Source organism: Pholis gunnellus (assembly GCF_910591455.1).
Source record: "Pholis gunnellus genome assembly, chromosome: 6".
In the NCBI taxonomy this organism is placed as follows: Eukaryota; Metazoa; Chordata; class Actinopteri; order Perciformes; family Pholidae; genus Pholis; species Pholis gunnellus.
Window position 1 is genome coordinate 8,927,617 of NC_136532.1, and position 19,394 is coordinate 8,947,010.

Here is a 19,394-nt window from a genome sequence, read left to right on the forward strand (position 1 = left end):
CATGCACACCTGCATGTCAAACAGTGAAACCAGGTGTGGTGGAAGCCCATTTCTATAGGTTACAGAATATGGGGCACATGATTATAACTGTATTTCTTTTTTGGCACTAGAGCAGCAATTAATTAATCTTAATCATTTTAATGCTGTTTCCATATCCTCACTATCAGCTTCTTAGTTTGAGGAGTGAAGTGAATGTCAGATGCACTTGACTGAGAAAGTATGAGGCACAAGCCTACAGCCGACATCTGTTCAATCACTCTGACTGTATCTTTTACCTGATTCCGTTACCTTGAAGGGAAGACATCACATGTCAGAATAAATGCAATTCTGAGGGTCTACTGTCTTCCACGCTGGATAGAAAAGTATTTCAAAATACATGATTTGGTTATTTCCTTTACCATATAAAATGAATATGGTAACCAGGCAGCATTGAGGAGTTTTGAGTACAAATAATTTCCGATAAAGGTTGTGAAGCATCTACTTTGTCCAAAATATAGGCTACTGTTGTTAGCATTATAGCTTTTGGTGGCTAACAATTAAGTGAGCAAAATAGCGACAGATATCTGACTGTCTACAGAGGATAGTATCTTTTCACTAAGTGTAAAGCAGATGATGACCTTGAATGGTGCATCAGGCCGACAGGATATGAAACTATTAACGATTTGACTAGATCATAAATTATTACGATAGAGCATTTCACATTCAAACAAAATACAACTCACTCCAAATAAACAGAAATTGTATCCTAACATTTAGCAAAGAATACTTAACAAAATAACATTATTAATTTAGCAATTATACTATAGAATTAAATATGACAACAGTTTTATACAAGTTTACAAGGCATGTAGCAGTGATGGAGCTCATTAAGTCACTGTGGGACTGGTAAAATAGCAACAGATAGAATCCTTATGGTACACGAGATAGCATCATTTCACTGATTGTTTTCGGTTTGTACATTCAGAGAAATTTGGAAAAAGCATTTTCCGTGTCATAATCATTATTCGGTGAACATCACCATTGGAAGACTGTCTGACATTTTGAAAAAATGACTGACTGACTGACATACAGCAAGGGATCTTTAGAAACAAAAATCTAACGCAAACGTAAAACAGATTAAGTGATCTCTCACCATTTGTTACTGTTACTGTAGCTATCGAGTCAAGGTCCGACCCATCTTTAACTTGCCAAATGACCGCAAACCAGTAATACCACAATCATTAATTAGAAAAGTATTTCTAAATATTCTTAATTAGAACAAATCTTAGATATTTGCAATGCTAAGCATGGTTAATTGAGTTGAATCCGAATGCTTTCTGACCTCGTATTGCTTGAGAGCTCCTCTTGACAAAGCTACAGGATTGTTGGTTTAGGAGCAATTTTAGTCACAGCGTGTCATTGTAATAGTGACAAAAAGACTGCTAACACTAAAGTCTAATGCTCAAGCAGCATATTCAACCATGAGAACCCCTAAAGCACTATGAGCATTTGGAAGTGCTACCCATTATGAAGCTATACTGTGGTGCACCTGAAGTTTAAATTCAACATCAAGAGTTGGGAGTCTGTGGTGGTGGAGTCCTGTGCTCTGGAAGCCTGGGCACCTTTCGATTCATATTTGTCTGTTTGCTTTCTTCCCTCCATCCTCCCTCCTTTCCTCTCTTCCCTTCTGCTTTCTCCTTATTCTGCCTGCACAGTTTCAGTGCTCGGGATATGAACACGTCCAGGTCGAACAGCCGCTCTTTTTGCTTGACAGGAAGTGACTCCAAGGAATCATCATTTACTGGCTGAGAAGTGGAGGAAGTAGAGGAAAGGAGTTGAGATTCTGGGGAAGGAAAAAGTGGCGAGGTCGGGGGAGACACTGTTTGAGGTGACCGAGGAGGAAGCGGAGAGGTGGGAGATGAGGGGAGAAGTGAGGGAAGGGAATTACAGGAAGACATGACTGGCTGAAGTGGGCTCAGTCTGTCTTCATCATATTCATCTGATGGTTGCCGGACAACTTCCGTGTAGTGGAAGACTGGAGTTGGGAGGTCAGTTGGGGAGAGAGGGAGAGGGGGAGAGGAGGTGAAGCAGGAGGGTGAACGCGGCTCCAAAGAAGGACTGGGACTGGGTGAGTGCAGGCGAGACTGGGTGCTCTCAACCCAGCGAGAGATCTCCTGGAATAAATCCCCTGTCTCCTCCTCTTTCTTCTCCTCTATTTCCTCCTCCTTCATCTCTCCCAGGTCTTCCACGCTGCTACCAATAGGCTCAGCAGGCACGGGGAGGCTGCTAGTGTTACGCTTCCAATGAGACAGATCCAGGATCAGCTTAGGCTCTGAGTAGTGTTGAGGCTTGCCCTCCCTCCAGGCAATTTTATCCAGATAAGAAGGAGAGCCCACTTTGTAGTCACAGGAGCGGCCACAGTCCAGTTCCCCGTACGCCAAACCACAGGCCCGTTCCAGAGAGGAGTGAGAGTTTTCCAGGAAGCGTTCAGCTGAGCTGCTGTGGGAATACTTACGTGGGTCCACCTATACAAGATAGATGGGGAGAAGCAAGTGGGGATGGAGAAGGTAAAAAAAAGGGAAGGAGGACATATTCATGTTGTGTGTTTCAGTGCTTTGACTCGTTCTAATTTGTTACTAGTATAGAATGGGGGGAAATGACAAAGTTTATCCAACCTGCGCCTCCTCTAATAGTGAGGTGGTACTGGCCCGGGGGTCTCTCTGCACCTCCTCATCCTCTGTGGTGTCTCCCAGGTCAGAAGTCGTGTGGCCAGGGGGCATGCAGCGACACCTCCCGCCTGACTGCTGCCAGGATATATCTGTTGATAAGCTGTTCTCGTACCTGCAGATGGGCAGAAATGAAGTATTAATATTAGTCTTATAATAACTTTGCTGTGCAGTTTATTCAGTCTGATATACGTATTTACGACGGAAATAGTTTCTTGTGTCTCATTATGCTTTGCGAGACTTTTCTGTTCCAGCTAATAACAAAAATCGACACACCTCTCCCAATGGATGCTGGAGGCCTGACTGTTGCTGTTGCTGAGGTTCTGCTCGGTGACGAGGCTGTCCTCCAGTTCGTCCTCGATACGGAAGGGATGCGATGAGGTGGGTTCGTCCTCTGGACAGGAGTACTGCTGGAGGAACGGGTGGGATAGCGCCGCTTCAGCTGTCAGCCGATCCATGGGGTTAAAGGTCAAGATGCGCTCAAGGAAGTCCACAGCTGAGAGAAGAAGGAGGAGGTGAAATAATATGCAGTGTCCATGAAGTGCATTTCTTGAAAAGAATATTCTCATGCACCATCTTCTCTCAGGGCTAAATTATCTGTGTTAGACCTCTAAACCTCTCCAGCCTACCCAATCATCTCTTCATCCTTCACAGCTCAGAGAAGCTGCTGTCTTCTGTATATTTTTCACTCTTAATGGTCCCTGTTCTATTTCATACTGCTTGAGATTCCTCTTCTTACCACTACTCAATTCCCTCTGCTCACCCTGAGCATCCACTTCAGGAAGCACTTCAGAAAAGGGTTTCTTGACTCTCCATCCATGACTGACATATGAAGGCATCACCTAGGGAAAAAGGATGACAGTGAGGTTGAAATATGTGCATAATTCTGCTGTGGTTATTCCTTTTTGTACATTTCAAGACACTCCACTTAACTTGAATATGCTTACTATGAAGCGTATTCTAGTAGAAAGCAAAACACAGCCAGGGCCCATGATGGAAAAAATGGAGTGCACATTTAACCTTGTCTGTAGACTGAATATTTTTCAGACTGACGCTGCAAACATTACACGACAATGACACCCTGTTCCATATTTAAACGATCAGTTTGCAGACATAGGACAGGCAGCAGCCACTGAGGCGTCACCTGTAGCAGGTCCTGCCTGTCCTCTTCTCTCAACACCGGCACTGTGTCGAGAATCAGCTGCATCTGCTCCAGCTCGTGAGCTCCTGGGAGAGGGAACCGGCCAATCAGGGGCAAGTAGAGAGAGGACAGAGGATCAGTTACATAAGCAGAAAGAAAAAAAAGGTGACCAATTAGAGTTAAACACAGGAATAACTGGTGTGAGCTGTCGAGAGAAAGAAATGGTTTAGGTATAAGGTTCAATAAAAATATGCAGACAGGATGGAACACTCTGCAGTTAACTATTTAAATGGTTTTCAATTTAAACTGTGTCTAGAAATCACCACTCTAAGACCCTTTATAACAGTAATTGAAATTTCAATTACAGTAATTGAAATCACATAAAATGTTACCTCTTGCATCTTAATGTTTTTCTCCTCCCTTTGATTAATGATCTGTTGAAGAGGTAGGGTCTGGTCTGAGGCCACAAATAGCATTTTGTCCACCAGGGAAGTTTTGTTTCTGCAATACTTGCAACTTGTTTACCCGCACTTACTTGCAGGTCGTATATAAATCCTATTAACATTGGCAACACCCAACCATGGCCCAATCCTAATGTTAAACCTTTATAACCTAAAACATCTAACCGAGTTTGTTGAGGGTCGGACTTGGACTAATCAGATGCTGTAAAGCTCAACACTCAATTTTACTTTTGACAACTGATGGCTGGAGAAAAAAACATTTTGAAGTCACTGACCGTGGTTTAAGCACAAATGCAACTCGCTCAACCCTTTCAGCTCAGAGCAGAGCAGTGCAGCCTTTTACATTCATTGGATAGAGTTAGGAATTTGCCCTTTAAATGTTTCCGTCAAGCCAGTGGTAACCAGAAGGTGGTGCTATATCAACACATTCACCACTGAGCATCAAGCAAACCGTGGTAGTGTATTTTGATGAGAGTGCATTGCTTCTCCTATGGTAAACAAAAATAGTTGTGACATGTAATCTCTGGTGCTTAAGTGAACAGCAAGGCAAACATCTCTAACAATCCATGTGTGAAATTCTAGCAGAGAGGAACAGATGACGCCATCGAGCTTATGGCACCATCTCTCCTGTGGTGTAGAGGGCTGGTGGAGGTCAAAAAAGCCTGTAAGGAAGAACTACATCTGCTTCAGACAGCGAGAATTTCTCTATCATCATTGTTATGCTGGTCAGGCAAAGAAGTAGCCTGAAGAAAGAGAATAAAGCATCTTTGGTGGAGGACAGAAAAACTGTCCTTATAGCTCTCACTTGATGCCACCTTATCCATAAGCACTGTTTTTTGCAAGTAAGAACTTTACATAAGTTAACAAGAGACTGACAGGATGTGTTTGAATACCACTGATTTACCTGATTACTACTGTATTCACTCAAAGAAGCCTGATTTAAATGCTATATCTTATTTAGGTCAGTGTTTATTGTTGCGAAGATGGTAGAAAAAGATGTTTCTCCTGAATACTAATGATGTAATCATTTTTGAATATGCCATCAAATAAATGATGAGCAAACTCATGACGTTACTGCAGGACATCAAGGTCATGGGTGTTTTTGTGGACACCGTGTGACAAACTGTGGAGGTACCTGCAAACAGCATGCGTCCAGTGAGCATCTCAGCCAGTATGCAGCCAGCGGCCCACATGTCAATGGCCTTGGTATAGTTGTTGGGGGACAGGAGCAGACGGGGGGAACAATACCACTTAGTTACCAGACCCTCGGACAGATAGCCCTGGAGAGGGAGGCGAGGGTGTGAGTGAGAGAACAATAGGTGAAAGAGGGAAGTTAAAAGGCAGAATGATATAGTACCTTAGTGATGAGCATGCAGCAGATTGGCTTGTTAGCAGCTCTCACCATTAGCAGTGTACTTGTAAGCCTGCATGCACTTGACTGACAGTGTGTTTGGTATTCATTTTGTAGTGGTAGTGCAAGAATAAGAATCAGAATCGCATTTATGGCCAAGTATGTGTACCCGTAGCAAGAAATTTGACTACATCCTTTTGCATTGCTCTCAAAAAGACATAACAGCGAGGGACAGAGACAACAAAGCTGGACAAATAAAGGTAAAGAATAGACAGGACTGTCACAAGTATGTGTAAGAAATAGGTGTATATACAAATATTATATAAATATCTTTTAAAAAGACATCATCATTTTACATCAGCTATGGATGGAAACTAAAAACATTCCCATGAATCTCTACCTGCAGTTACTGAGTTTCACCGAGCCTTTGATGCTCTGCTGTTTAACAACACACGTCCTCTCATTAGGGCTGCTCCGACAAGACTCCCTTCTGCCTTTTACTTTTGTAAATGTTCACCTTGCGAATAACACTGAGCATGGAGATGAGCCACAGGCAAGTGTATTCACATACAAACCAGATTTATCTACAAGACGTTTTTTGCCTGTTGCTATTATCAGTACCCTCGTCGCCGATCACTCCACTTCTCACTTTCTGTAATCGCTCCACTCCGACCTTACAAAATCTCAAACGCCCTTCACTTACAACACAAAATTGCTCTGTGAGTCTTTTGGGCCATCTCGGGTCACTTGTAACACCAGCATGTCATCCCACGAAGCAGGGCATAGCCCCGATGATGATTACATTTTAGTTCTGGCCCAAAATGGTTTTACATTTCATTTGACAGCTGAAAAGCTAATTCCCTCTTCATATTTGAAGAAGGTAAAATCATTTTAGTGAGTTTTGTCTTGATCAGCAGGTTCAGGACATGACTCAGAGCCACCCACGGCGATGTTCCATCTTATACATCACTTCCAGCAACGTGCCTCTACATAAAAATCAGCCTGGCCGAAGAATTTGTGTCAAAACGGCTCTTTGAGTTTTTTCGCACCAGCTTGGAGTTACATTCCTCAAAGAATACAACATGTTACATCTGTGAATAAGGAGCGATGAATTGAACTTCAGCCCTGCCGTTTCTCTTCTTCCCTTTGCTCCTCTTGTGTCACCTCTCCTCTCCAATCATTCCTTTCCTCTTTACCCCTACATTATGTGTACCCTGCTTATCTACTCCTTCTTTGCTCTCTACTACTGAACCCTACACTGAGCCTTAGTTACTGCCTCCCCCTCCATGCCCTCCCTCATCACCGACTGTGTGTCAGCAGATGACAGAGCAGAAAATGATGCTGAGTGCTCAATGATGGTCTGACAAACACACACTCACCTTGTCTTCTATCTGACTGTCCCTCTTTGCTGATAAGCCTCTACAATGTGAGCTCTCATGTCTGGGTCCCGATAAGCATTTGAAAGACAGTGTCTTTCAGGGAGTAGCCATGTTTTGTTTTTTATTTTAAGGATGGAAAATGATTTGAAGTTAATCATGAAACAGATTTGGAGACTGCTTTGAACAGAAAAAGAAACATATTTAGGTCTCTGTTTCACAAAATGATGCACAGATGTGCTCTGTTCTTACTATTCACAGCTATTCAACAATATAAAATGCTTGTTGTCTTTCTTCTTCACTCCTTTCCTTTCCTCTCGACTTTCTCCCCCCGTCATCACTTCCCATTTTTCTCTCCATCCGTTCCATTAATCTCAACTTATCGCAGTGTTTTTCTATCTCACCTTCAGCTATGACTGTCTCCCCTACCTGTCTTCTTTCTTCACACTTCACCCCATCTCTCTCTTTTTGCCACCCTGCTTGCTTCACCTCCTTCCTCACCTGTTTCATCCCTCCTTCTCTTCTTGTCAGATGCAGCTCCACTCTGCTTATTTATACCTGTCTACTCCTACTCCCTTCTCCGTCACTTTCGACCCTTCTTTTCTCTCTATTTTCCAATAATCGTTCCTCGTTCACCTTTCCACCCCCTTTCTCTCCTTCATCCAGGTCATGAATAATTTCTGTGCAGATCCAGCGCTGCCTCAGCAGGTGACATTGACACATACACACTCCAAGTTCCTACTGCCGTTGACAGAAAACAGCATCACAAATAATGTTTTCTCGGCCGATGTTTCCCTTCTCTCTCCTTTCAACCTTTCTGTCGTCTCTTTTTCCCTGAGTAAATGTTTGCCTGTGTAGTCAGAGGCGCACATCTAGACAGCTCGTCAAACAGCCTCACTTCGACCCTAACTGCAGAGTCACAGTGTGTTGGCAAAACACACTGTGATAAAACACAGACCAAGACACTGTAAAAGCAATGAGAAAAGGTAAGAGTGACTTCTTTGGAGGGATTATAGTTCATTGAAAATAAGTCGTTCAATCAAAACTAGCCAATGTTACTGTTTTATTTATTCTTTTATTTACTTATTTCTAATATTTAAAAAAAACAGATAATAAAAGATGAAAACAAAATAATAAAAATTACATGAACAATAAACATATACATAAATTCAATAAATGAGTATGGAAAGGAGTAGGATATATACTTATTTCTTCCCATTCCTTCTCCGCTTCTCATCAATGAATTTGTAAACTTTATCTCATAAACATACACATACACAAACATATATACACACATGCAGTTTATAAGCAATCATCCAAATATGACAATATAAAACCTGATAAAGTTCAACAGTGATGCAAGGACCCTATTTGGAAGCAAAGCTAACGAGACATAAAAACAGAGCCACCAATCTTGTTTTTTACAAATTTCCCCTGGGGATGAAGAAAGTATCTATCTATCTATCTATCTATCTATCTATCTATCTATCTATCTATCTATCTATCTATCTATCTATCTATCTATCTATCTATCTATCTATCTATTTTTTATGGCCAAATATGAAAGTTAGCACTATCTGTGAATTTCCCATCACAGCTGAAGTCAATACTACCCACGCCAATTACCACATTTCTTTTTGAAAAAGCAGCGCTTTGGTTCTGCATTATTAAATTAGAGAGAGGATGCTAGCACATTCACTGCAGGCATCTGCTTTGGTGTCAACACAGCATCACAAATAGGCCAGCATCATCTTACACACTCATCGTCATACACACACACACACACTCCGGTAATGCAATCTTAACGCTAATGACCAATGACAAATTGATGTCTTACAAACACATCAGCTGCCAGACTCCTAACTAACTTCCAATGTCCACGGCAGAACAATTCAAACCATGTCAGCAGTTTAAAATTAGAATGTAATGTGCAGCCAGCAGTCTTATTGGTTATTAATGCATCTCCATTATCAAAGCTTTGAGGCTGACGTCTGCAAAGAAAGAGGCTGATACTGCAGCACCAGACAAGAGAGAAATACTATCTGAATGAGCTGAGATGCAGCACTTGTTGTGGCATTACATCTTCAATAAATCAACAATAGCTTCAAGTGAATTATGCATGTTTATAAGCAATATGCACACGGCAGACACATTTTAACATTTAAGTGTAGGACTTACCATCTATCCGTCTATCTATCTATCTATCGACCTATCTATCTATCTCTTGATATACCTACCTTGCGACAGTGCAGTAATCTGAACATTGTGTTCTATAACAGGCAGAGCATTTTCTGTAGGTACACAATGTGAAAGCAAAATATGCACCCAAACACACACACACACACACACAGACACACACACACACACACACACACAAACACACACACACACACACACACACACACACACACACACACACACACACACACACACACACACACACACACACACACACACACACACACAGGGGAGCAGAGTGAGATAGAAGTAAACCGTCTTCCTGCATGACCCAAACTACCTTTGTCTCTCTCACTTTTTCTCTGCTTTTTCTCTTCTTGTCTGGTCTTTTGCGCAGCCTCCTTCTCTCTTTGCCTTTGTACTTTTCACCTCCCCTCCTTTCACCCTTCCGTGACTCAATATTTATCACCCTTGCTCCTCATCTGTTCTCTGCCGACCCATCCCCCCCCCCCCCCCCCCCCCGCCTCTCCTCCTTCCCTCCAGACGCACCCCCTGTGTCTGCATCCAGCTGATCCCCGGTCCCGTGTTCTGAGCTGACAAAGATCGTCTTTCGCAAGAGCTCCCCTTCACATGCACAGACCCAAAAAAACACACAAACACACACACACACACACATCCTGCCCTGCCCTGCTAGTGTTACAGTATTTCTGTGGGATCTTCGTGCATAATAAAGAAGAACAATGGAGCAGTAAATTGTCACATTATTCTCTCAGAAGCCTTTATGTACAATAGACAGGCTAATCACTGGGTTTGATTAGCACAAAACTCGATACCAGGTTTGTGAAGAAGATGTTACTGTAATAGCAGGGTTTGGAACTGGAGAGGAGGCCTTGTGTGAAAGACAGGTCGGCAACATCAGACATGGGGGTGTGTAATCGGAGATGCAATAGAAAAAAAGACGCCTGGTTGCACTGCAATCGAGGTGAAAAGAGGTGAAGGAGTTACACCTAAAACACTTTTCAGTTTCAAGTTTGAGATTTTGTTATTCTGGCTGTATTTGGTGAGGCGGTGTACTTTTTAGAATCTGGATCTTTATCAGAATCAGGCGGATGACGTCGTTGATGTCACCTGAGACCACATTGAGAGGACACCAGGCATCAATTATTACACGTTTCAATTGTGATGGGGACAAAACATGTGTGCAAACGTACTGATTTTCTATGGGTGGATTCTTTTGCAATAGTATCCAATCCTGCGGTTTTTTCATCGCAACACAAGGACAAGGATTTGTGCACTGCTGTCTGATAAGCACACAAGACCGGAGTGCAAGGAGTTCTCCTCCTTGATAACAGCTCTACCTCAATGAGAGGCAGCAGAGATAATGATGATATGACAATACTATCCCATAGATTCATCCCTCAGCAGAAGAACGGCCCACACTGCTTCAGACTGCAATTGTGGAGAATCAAAAATCCTCCAAACTGAATCAACTTTCCTGGCTTTGAATATTGAAAATATAATACATTTTTGCAAAACAAGTATCAAAAAGTATCAAAACAAGATAATGCAGCCAATGTTATGTGGACATAAATCTGTTATGCTTGTCCTCTGAAGATTATGGATTAAATTAAATCAGAGAAAGATCAAATGATGATCACAGGCCTTTATTGGCCTCCGGTCAAAAGAACACTTGGCACATTTGGGACACATACATGCCCCAGAAAGATCACTGAGAGTAGTTAGGTTAAGGCTGGAAATGTTTGTACAAGTGTTGCTGATTATTTTAAACGTGTATGTCATGTTTGGTAATCAGCCAAAGTCTTTGTTCACTTTGAGAAATAAGACATCCAACTACTAGCATAATGCGTACAACCAAGGCAACCATCATCATTTCTGTATGTGTGAGTGTGAATCTGCTTGCGGTATGTGTTTGTGTGGTGGGTTTCCTTCCCCTTTACCTTATGAGAATAATGAGGGTCGACTATCCTGGCCAGCCCAAAGTCTCCAATCTGGAGCAGCAGTTGATCTGTGTTGATGAATATGTTGGCAGGCTTCAGATCTCTGTGCAAGACGTTCGCTGAGTGGATGAACTTCAGTCCCCTCAGCAGCTGGTAGAACAGCAGAGTAGCGTGACCTGTTGAAGGACAACAATTAGATGTCAGGATACACAGCAGCGCTTCTATTCTCACTCGTGTAATTACCAGAACGATGCCTATTCATAACTCAGTAATTTGTCACACAACATGAATGAGTGAACGGTACTGTGCAGGAGCACGTTTTGGGTAATGACTTGTGGATTTGGGCAAAACTTTTATGGCACATATGTCAAAATGATGGTTTGCATCATTCCAATACTTATCAAGCATTTTTTTTATGAAAAGGAAGCAAACAAGCTGAATGAATGAATCAACACATTTTGGGCAAAAATCGTGATGTGCTTTTCAAATGTGTGAATTGTGAATAAAGTCTCAGTAAGAGAGTGTCTCAAAAGGACCGCCATGAAATCCAATAAATCACAGTGTACACAAAGCCAGCAGTGCATTTCAGCAGTGTTTCACCATGAAGCGCCACACTGTAGTGTAAATAAAATAACTGTCCAAATTTAAGAAGAATAATACTGTGTGTTTGTTTATAGCTTGAATTTTTTCCCTTTTGTTTCCCATACCTGTGGTTAGCGGACCTTGCTCCAGCAGCCGAGCCAGGTCCGTCTCCATGCATTCCTGGACGATGTACAGGGCACTCAGCTGGGTCGGGTCTCTGGGCAGTGGTCGTCCAAACGGCGCCAAAACCTCATGGACCCTCACCACATTTTCATGGTGCAACCGGCGGGTGATTTTGACCTCGCGCAGAGCGTGCTTCACCGTCACGGCATCCCGCATCGCCAACTTTTTGATTGCCACACGCAGTCCGGTGCGCTGGTCCACAGCTGAGAGAACCAGGCCTGTAACACCCGTGCCAAGAGGTCGAAGGTCAACAAAGTGACCACCCAGGTCAAAGCCATGGAGGAAGAGGGGGGTGTCCTGTCTGGCCATGATAGCTCAGTCTGAAAGTGTTAGTGAACAGATGACAGATGGATTCCAGGTACCTCAAGCTTGATGGATCTCCAACAATATGTAGATTAAACGTGCTTTGTTATAGTCTAATGCACATGATGTTACATCTTTCTGTTGAGTCCAGAACCCTAACTTAAGACCTGATTTTTCTCTTGATAGCTGGTGCACATAGATGTCTGTTTTCATGTAGACAAGATCCAAATTCAGTTCCACAATTTATCCGGTGGTGGCAGTTTTAGGGACCCGCAATTATTGCAGTATAGGGTTATTTTATCCAGATTTGGGGCTGATGAGTTCGAGCTGTACTTGCAAGCAGGTTAAAAAAGAAGGTATTTCCTTCAAGCCTAGGTAGTGTCTTTGTGCATCATCTTCACCTCCTCCTCCTGTCCTTCGTGGGCGTGGGTAGATTCTTATTAAATCAGCCTTTCACTGAACCAGCTGAGAATCCTCTGGGAAGCATATAACAACATTTGGGGTGTTTAGGACAAGGAGTCTAAAGCATCCACAGAACATGTTTAAAAATAACGGGTTTTTCCTTCAACATTTTCCTCTTCACGACGATATCTTTCTCTGATCCAAAGATGTTATTTGATGCCTTAGTCTGCTGCAGCAATGCACTTCTCATCTCTCCTCATATTTTCTTTGCGCGCAAGAGATAGTCAGGTTATCAGTGAGTCTTCTTACTTAATACTACCCAGGGCTGGGGTATCCATAGAAACAGCCCTCTGTGTGGCTGATCCTGCTCTTACATGTGTAGATTATGGGACAGCAGCAGGCGGACGGCCTGCTCTGCACTCTCTCTCAGTCTCGGCTGTGTTTTTTATAAATCTGTAATCATCATCGACCAGTCAAAGCCTTCGATGGTGAGGTAGAAGAAAGGAGGTGGGTGTTATATGAGTTGTATTCAATGAGACTCATCCTCTTCTCCCATGAGTCAGTCAGACAAGTTCATTCAGTGTGAGATCCACAGTTGGACAGCGGGCAAATCCCGGGACTGTGGTACTCTCTGTGTGTGCATGTGAATAAGTGTGCATGCGTTTAATCCCTCAGTAATTTGCTTTTCCTGTTGCCTTCTCATGAATGCAGGGGTTTCAGCATCAGGTGGTGGTCACCGTGGAAAGATGCTGCTATTAGGTGAGTCGCTCAACACACGTGCTGCCGCAGCTGCTGCCGCTGCTGGAGAGGAAAAGAAGAACTGGGGTGAACAGGAGAGAAGATAAAGATGAAAGTTGCACAGCAACAGAGCCAGTGTGTTAACAGAGTCTGTCCCAGGAGGGTTGCCGTTGCATAACACTGAAAGGCAGTGAAACCAAATCTACACCAGCAACTTAATGCATAAGCACGTCAATTCAGTGATGCTTTTAATATCTGCTGTATGACGCTTCTGACATTTCCCAGCATGGGGGACAAACAACGAAGTAGTTTATCAGGGCAGCACTGTTTTCAATGAAAAACACTTTTCTTGTTGCATTTTCTGTTTACGTCACACAACATAACTTTAATTTTGTCTGATTAAAGGTTAATAAACCTACCTGACATTTGAGTTATATTTTCACCCCTTGAAAGGGTCATATAGTGGTAGATCCCTGGGCTGCAAGAACTCAAACAAGCCATCAATCCATAAAACAAATCCCTTTGCTGTCAAAGGCCTGAGGGCAGGCTTGAGTATCAGCTCTCTCCCTCTCTAGAAACACGGGATGTGCTCTCAATAACAGCCTTCAAAATACTTACAAACACACTCCATGATAATGCTAACCTCCAATCGGGCTGACTGTCAGAGGCTGAAAGAGTGTGGGGTGAGAACAGAGAGACAGAGAGAGAGGAAGCGTTGACAGTGTTGCTGGGTGGGAGGCGCAGGACTGGGCTAACTTTATATATAATGCATAACCACTGGAGATGGTGCTCGGTGTTCGCATTTATTTTCCATATTTCTTAAAGCTATGCAACTAGAATACATGTTACAAATAATAATAATAATTTATTTGATGCAGTGCAGTAAAATGTATTAATTTGCAATTGTGAAGCCAATTGTCAACATTTGTTTTACATATCACACTGGCTTGAAATATCCTTTAATTTATGACAAGGCAGTATACATTTGAACTGTTTTCTACGCTGAACCAATGATAGTCGATGGGAACAGAGAGGGTCCATCCTGTTGTACTCTGTGTGCAGCTGCTTCTGCGTCCCTTACTGTTCTCTTTCTTCTTTTTAATTTAATTTACTTCCCAACAGGCGTTCAAGCAGTTGTGGTTATTAAGATGGGAACCGCTGCATCCTCTCTGCACACTGGCTTCATGCGGCTGCCTTTGTGTGTCTACATACTAACGCCCCATCTGACAGAACAAAAACAGAGAGGCTGAAGTGCATACAACACAAAGCCCCATTTCTTTAAAGAAAGACAAAATAAGTATACCAACGACAAACAGATCCGTGCTTTTTTCCCCTCTCAGCCAGCTTCACGTTGTCTTATCCGCGTCAGTATATGTTCGGAGTGGAATAACAAGAGGAAGAAGAAAGAAAGGTAACAGCAGCAACCAGCTACTCACCGGAACATCAGGCAGCCGCAGTCTGCCGTCCAGAAACAAAGATCCGGGGGAAAGATAGAAGAGAGAAACGGGTCCTTGGAAGGAAAGCAAAGTGAAACCCGGCCGCATCTCTCTCTCTCTCTCCCTCTTATGTCTGTGTGATTTAGATGATACACCGGGGGCGATCCGTCGAGATGAGATAAGCCAGAGGCTGCTGTAGAGCCGGTTATTGTGGGCGACTCTGTCCGCTCTCTGTCAGAGGAGTGATCTGAGGGAGGGGGGAGAGAGGGATCACCCCGATACAGATACATCTGCCAGACCTCAGTGGCTTCACACACTATCCCATTGCACCATGGATGATTAAGTACCAATCCCCTCTCACACTTTTCCTCTCTCTCTCTCTCTCTCTCTCTCTCTCTCTCTCTCTCTCTCTCTCTCTCTCTCTCTCTCTCTCTCTCTCTCTCTCTAGCGCCCTAATTACCCTTAACCTCTCCAAACCTACCGATGAAATAAAGTAACAATATATGAAAGTTAGAGGGGTCATATTTAACTGTATTTAAGGACAGTCCAAATCAGCCTCCATCGTATTCTAGCTGGATTATCATACCATCCAGACATGCATGTGCAACATTTGTGTTTGAGATTCCCCCAGAGAGAAGAAGAGAGGATCCTTTGTTCATAGAGAAATACTATTTCTTACAGCAGCAAGGATGACATGAGGAGGAAATGTCATGGACCCCAATGAGAAATAAAGGTTTGTTCAAGTTGTACAAGAGATATGTAGAAAGTCTATACTGTTGGGTGATACATATACGCATATCACCTCTGTGAGATGAAACTTAAAAACACAAAAAAAACAGCTTGATTACACTGGAAATTCATTTATTACCATTCAAATAAAACAACAATTAAAACAACAATTATTGAGCGTTGTCTGAGGTGATTATTATCTCTGGTGGAATTGTCATGAAGGGTCCACGTGTGCGTCCGTTAGTGAGTGACTGTTCACCTCGGTGTCTGTCCTCGGCTAATCTCGTTTTCTGCTGGAGCAAACTGCACAATATTCTAGTGCCCAGTAATGGCTGCATGCTCAAGAACCTCTCGAGGTTGCGGTGACTCACACTTTCTCAAAACACCTTTCATTGCCTGTTTCATAAAGCCATTGACTGCCTGCTGACTCCTCACTCATGGCTCTTAACCGGCCCCTGACCAGCAGGGTCCACTAGTGATAACAAAGCTAAGTGCATCCTCGACCCCCCATCTGCTACTCTGTTTGGCTAACAGCTAACGGAACAACTTGTGCACACACTGCTGTGTACCTCACAGCTGCAGTTTGTGTTTTGGATGGTGTGTTCGGCTATCCCAGGGGTCGGCAACCCGCGGCTCCGGAGCCGCATGCGGCTCTTCGGCCCGTCTGCTGCGGCTCCCTGAGGCATCATCGACTACATCCACACTAATACGTTTAATACGAGTTTTAACAAACAAAAACTATCTCCGTCCACAAGGCGTTTCAGCATTGTTTTCGAGTTCCAGACTAAAAGGCCTGAAAACGAATATCACGTGACTATTCACTTACACTGGGCATGCAGTGGGTGCCGGTGTTACTTCCTACTGGTTTTCAAACCTACTGGTTTCCCTTCCGTGCTTGTGTTGTGTTCGAGTAACAGCAGCAGCTGTTTTCTGCCTCTGTTGCCAGATTCGTCAAACATTCACAAACATATTGCTGGAGATCTAAAAGCCACATCTCATATATATTGCGGGGATTACGATTGTATAAGTGAGCAGTACATCACAGCCACGTATGAAGAAATACATTGAAGAAAATATATTTATGGGAAGATCGCATCAACCTAGATTCGAACCTTGTCGAGCAAAATGGAAATATGATCAAAAACGACCACGCTACGCGATCCGCCACTTACATCTAACAACAAGAATCGTCTTTCCTTGTAATTGATTGATCATGATTTGCAGACCTCCGCCCTCGGTAAACTATCAATGGATAAATCCAAAAGAAGAAAAGTCACGGAGGTAAATGGAGAGTTTAATTCTGCGTGGACGTATTCATTTGCTTTCACTGCCAACGATGTTGGCTTACCTGTTTGCTTGATATGTGGCGAGAAATTTGACATCAAATAGCTTTTGCGGCTCCAGACGAATTTTATTTGGTGGAAAATAGGGCAAAATGGCTCTTTGGATAGTAAAGGTTGCCGACCCCTGGGCTATCCGCTAACCTGCCGCAACTCAGCCGCTGCTAAGCAGGCAGAACGCTTGGTGAGTTATTATTGTTTTTGGCAAGATTGCATGACAGTAGAGTTAAAGATGTTCACTCACCAACCTGGAGACGGCACTGTCTTTTTACTTTTATTTCATTGGAAACTTTTAGTTACATTTTTAAAAGTTATGCAGAAATCTGATGAATAATTTACTAAATGCAAGCCATGAAACGATGGGTCAGTGATTCCTTTGTAATAACAGAGGGCAGGTTGTAATCAGAGAGCTGGTGCTGTTAGTCAAATGAAAGTGACAGAGAAATGCTCACCCCTTACCAAACAACTGTGAAGCTCTCAAACAGACTTGACATCTTCCAGGTGTGTATCTGCACCTTTTCCTGTGAGTTGGCCAGATAAGACGAGCTTTCTAAGTGGAATGTAGTGAAGAGGAAATTGTCAAATACTTTTGTTGCAGTTGCGTCAGAGAAAAGTATTTTTTTTATGTTTTTATTTGGTGATAAGGAAAGCTGTCAGAAAACATATGGAAGACCATTTTGCATTAAAAAGATAAAAGTCCTTTCTTTCCCTTTCAAAATCGCACAGTGTTCTTGAAATCCCATAAAGCTATTTCATCATCCTCACATCAAAGTATCGCCTTTGACCGATCAGTCTTCTTGTCTCTATGTCAGGGTTTTGATATGCTTTCGTCATGACTGGGCCACAGTGGTGCCACACAAAGGCACGAAACAATACTTTCTACTGTTTTATGTGGGCATTTTTTTATTTGACTGCACTGGCACAGCTTCTGAAGCACTGCAACATCACAACCCGGTGTTATTTCCAACTAAGAGATGAGATGGCAGCAAATAAAACGGTGCTATATGATGTACCAGCCAAGATGAAAGTTACAAAAATAACTTCTTGTTGGCATTTTTAAGTAATTTGAGACATCTGTGATTTAAATTCCCTGAAACTATTTCCAGGGGAGTAACACAGGTTCTTTTATAAGTACTTCAAATGGAATAGTAGCTGGAGACAGAGGGAAAGTCATTAGCCACTGGAGGTTAGGCAAAAAACTAAAATCACCATATCACCATACCAATCATCATGAAAATCACTGGCATCTTTTAAATAACTCTGCTCACGAGAAACACTGAAAAGAACCAGAAAAAAAATACAAGTACAGGAAGAAAAGAAAAGGCAGCAGTAGACAAGCTGCCCCCTCTAATTAACAATGATAACATCTGACGAATGGAGACATCAAAGTGTCAGTGATGGGTGCCTATTTACATAAACACACACACACACACACACACACACACACGTTGTCATCAGGACCTGCTCCTGACCGTGACAATGTGTGATTACTTTTTGTGAGTCTGCCCTGAAAAGAAAGGTGGAATCAAAATAAAACCTTGAAACCTGCATTTGTTCCCTGTTTGTTTGTATCAATGCCTCATAAAGAGGAGGAAAAGTCCACATTATCTACTATGTGCTACAGTTCCGAAACAAACTGGAACTGTAAGCCGGGTTCTTTGCTACTTGTTTGATGTAAACTCTGGCAGATTTGGAACTAAACAAATCCAGAAAATGCACTTGGTTTAGAAATGTTACAGTCATGAAGGAATTCACTGGACACAGTCACAGAGAAACTGCCTGTTGATCTCCCTTCAGCACAGTGTGAGCAGCAGTATTGTGTATGCGTCCTCCTCAGATTACCTCCCTCAAACAGATCCCTGTCTAAGTAGGAAAGAAAATAAATAAATTAGAGGTCAGGCTGACATTTCCATGTGACATCTGGTTTAGTCCACTCGCGCTGGGTGAGCGAGGAATACTTTTCCAGAGATGTGACGGCCCAAACAGGAGAGAGACAGACAGATGAGGGCACATCTGTAGGTGTGCAATGATAACTCATAAGGGAATAGCAAATGCTACAATGGAAAATCATACGCACAAGCAGCTCTCACCCCGGTGAATTTACCACCTTTCAGCTGTTTGTTTTTACCTTTAAGGTGACAGACAGTGAAGGCGTAACACAGTGGTTTCTTTACAGCGGGGATGAAAAATCAGATTTACACCTCATGATATCCCATTATTTTATTTGAAGGACTAAAATTCTGATATTTAAAGATACGGTCCATTGATTTTACATATGAAGTCCAGTTTACTTGCTACAAGAAGGCTACTACTAGGCCTGTTGTATATATGTTTAAAAGTGTAAAGCATAAACCTGATTATGTCATCAGGGTTATTTCAGAGTTGGCTTGAGACTTTATATTTTTGACAGAAAGCCAGCGTTACAAACTGGTCGTGTGGGGTTTGAAAAAAGTGGCCATTTAGGAGGAAGGGTGCCCCAACTTTATAGAGGTCCAGAATCACTAAAACACC

The 19,394-nt window shown here is 42.7% G+C and overlaps 1 protein-coding gene across 1 annotated transcript; it reads right to left on the minus strand.

Moving 5' to 3' along the window:
* Positions 1 to 1,547: 1,547 nt before the first annotated feature.
* mapk4 (mitogen-activated protein kinase 4) lies at positions 1,548 to 12,244 on the minus strand (the record flags this gene model as incomplete). The annotated part of the gene is made up of 8 exons (XM_079161984.1): positions 1,548 to 2,504; positions 2,655 to 2,820; positions 2,982 to 3,201; positions 3,469 to 3,547; positions 3,850 to 3,932; positions 5,443 to 5,587; positions 11,171 to 11,346; positions 11,878 to 12,244. 8 exons carry the CDS (start codon positions 12,242 to 12,244, stop codon positions 1,548 to 1,550), a joined length of 2,193 nt encoding a protein of 730 aa, XP_079018110.1.
* Between the last annotated feature and the right edge of the window lie 7,150 nt (positions 12,245 to 19,394).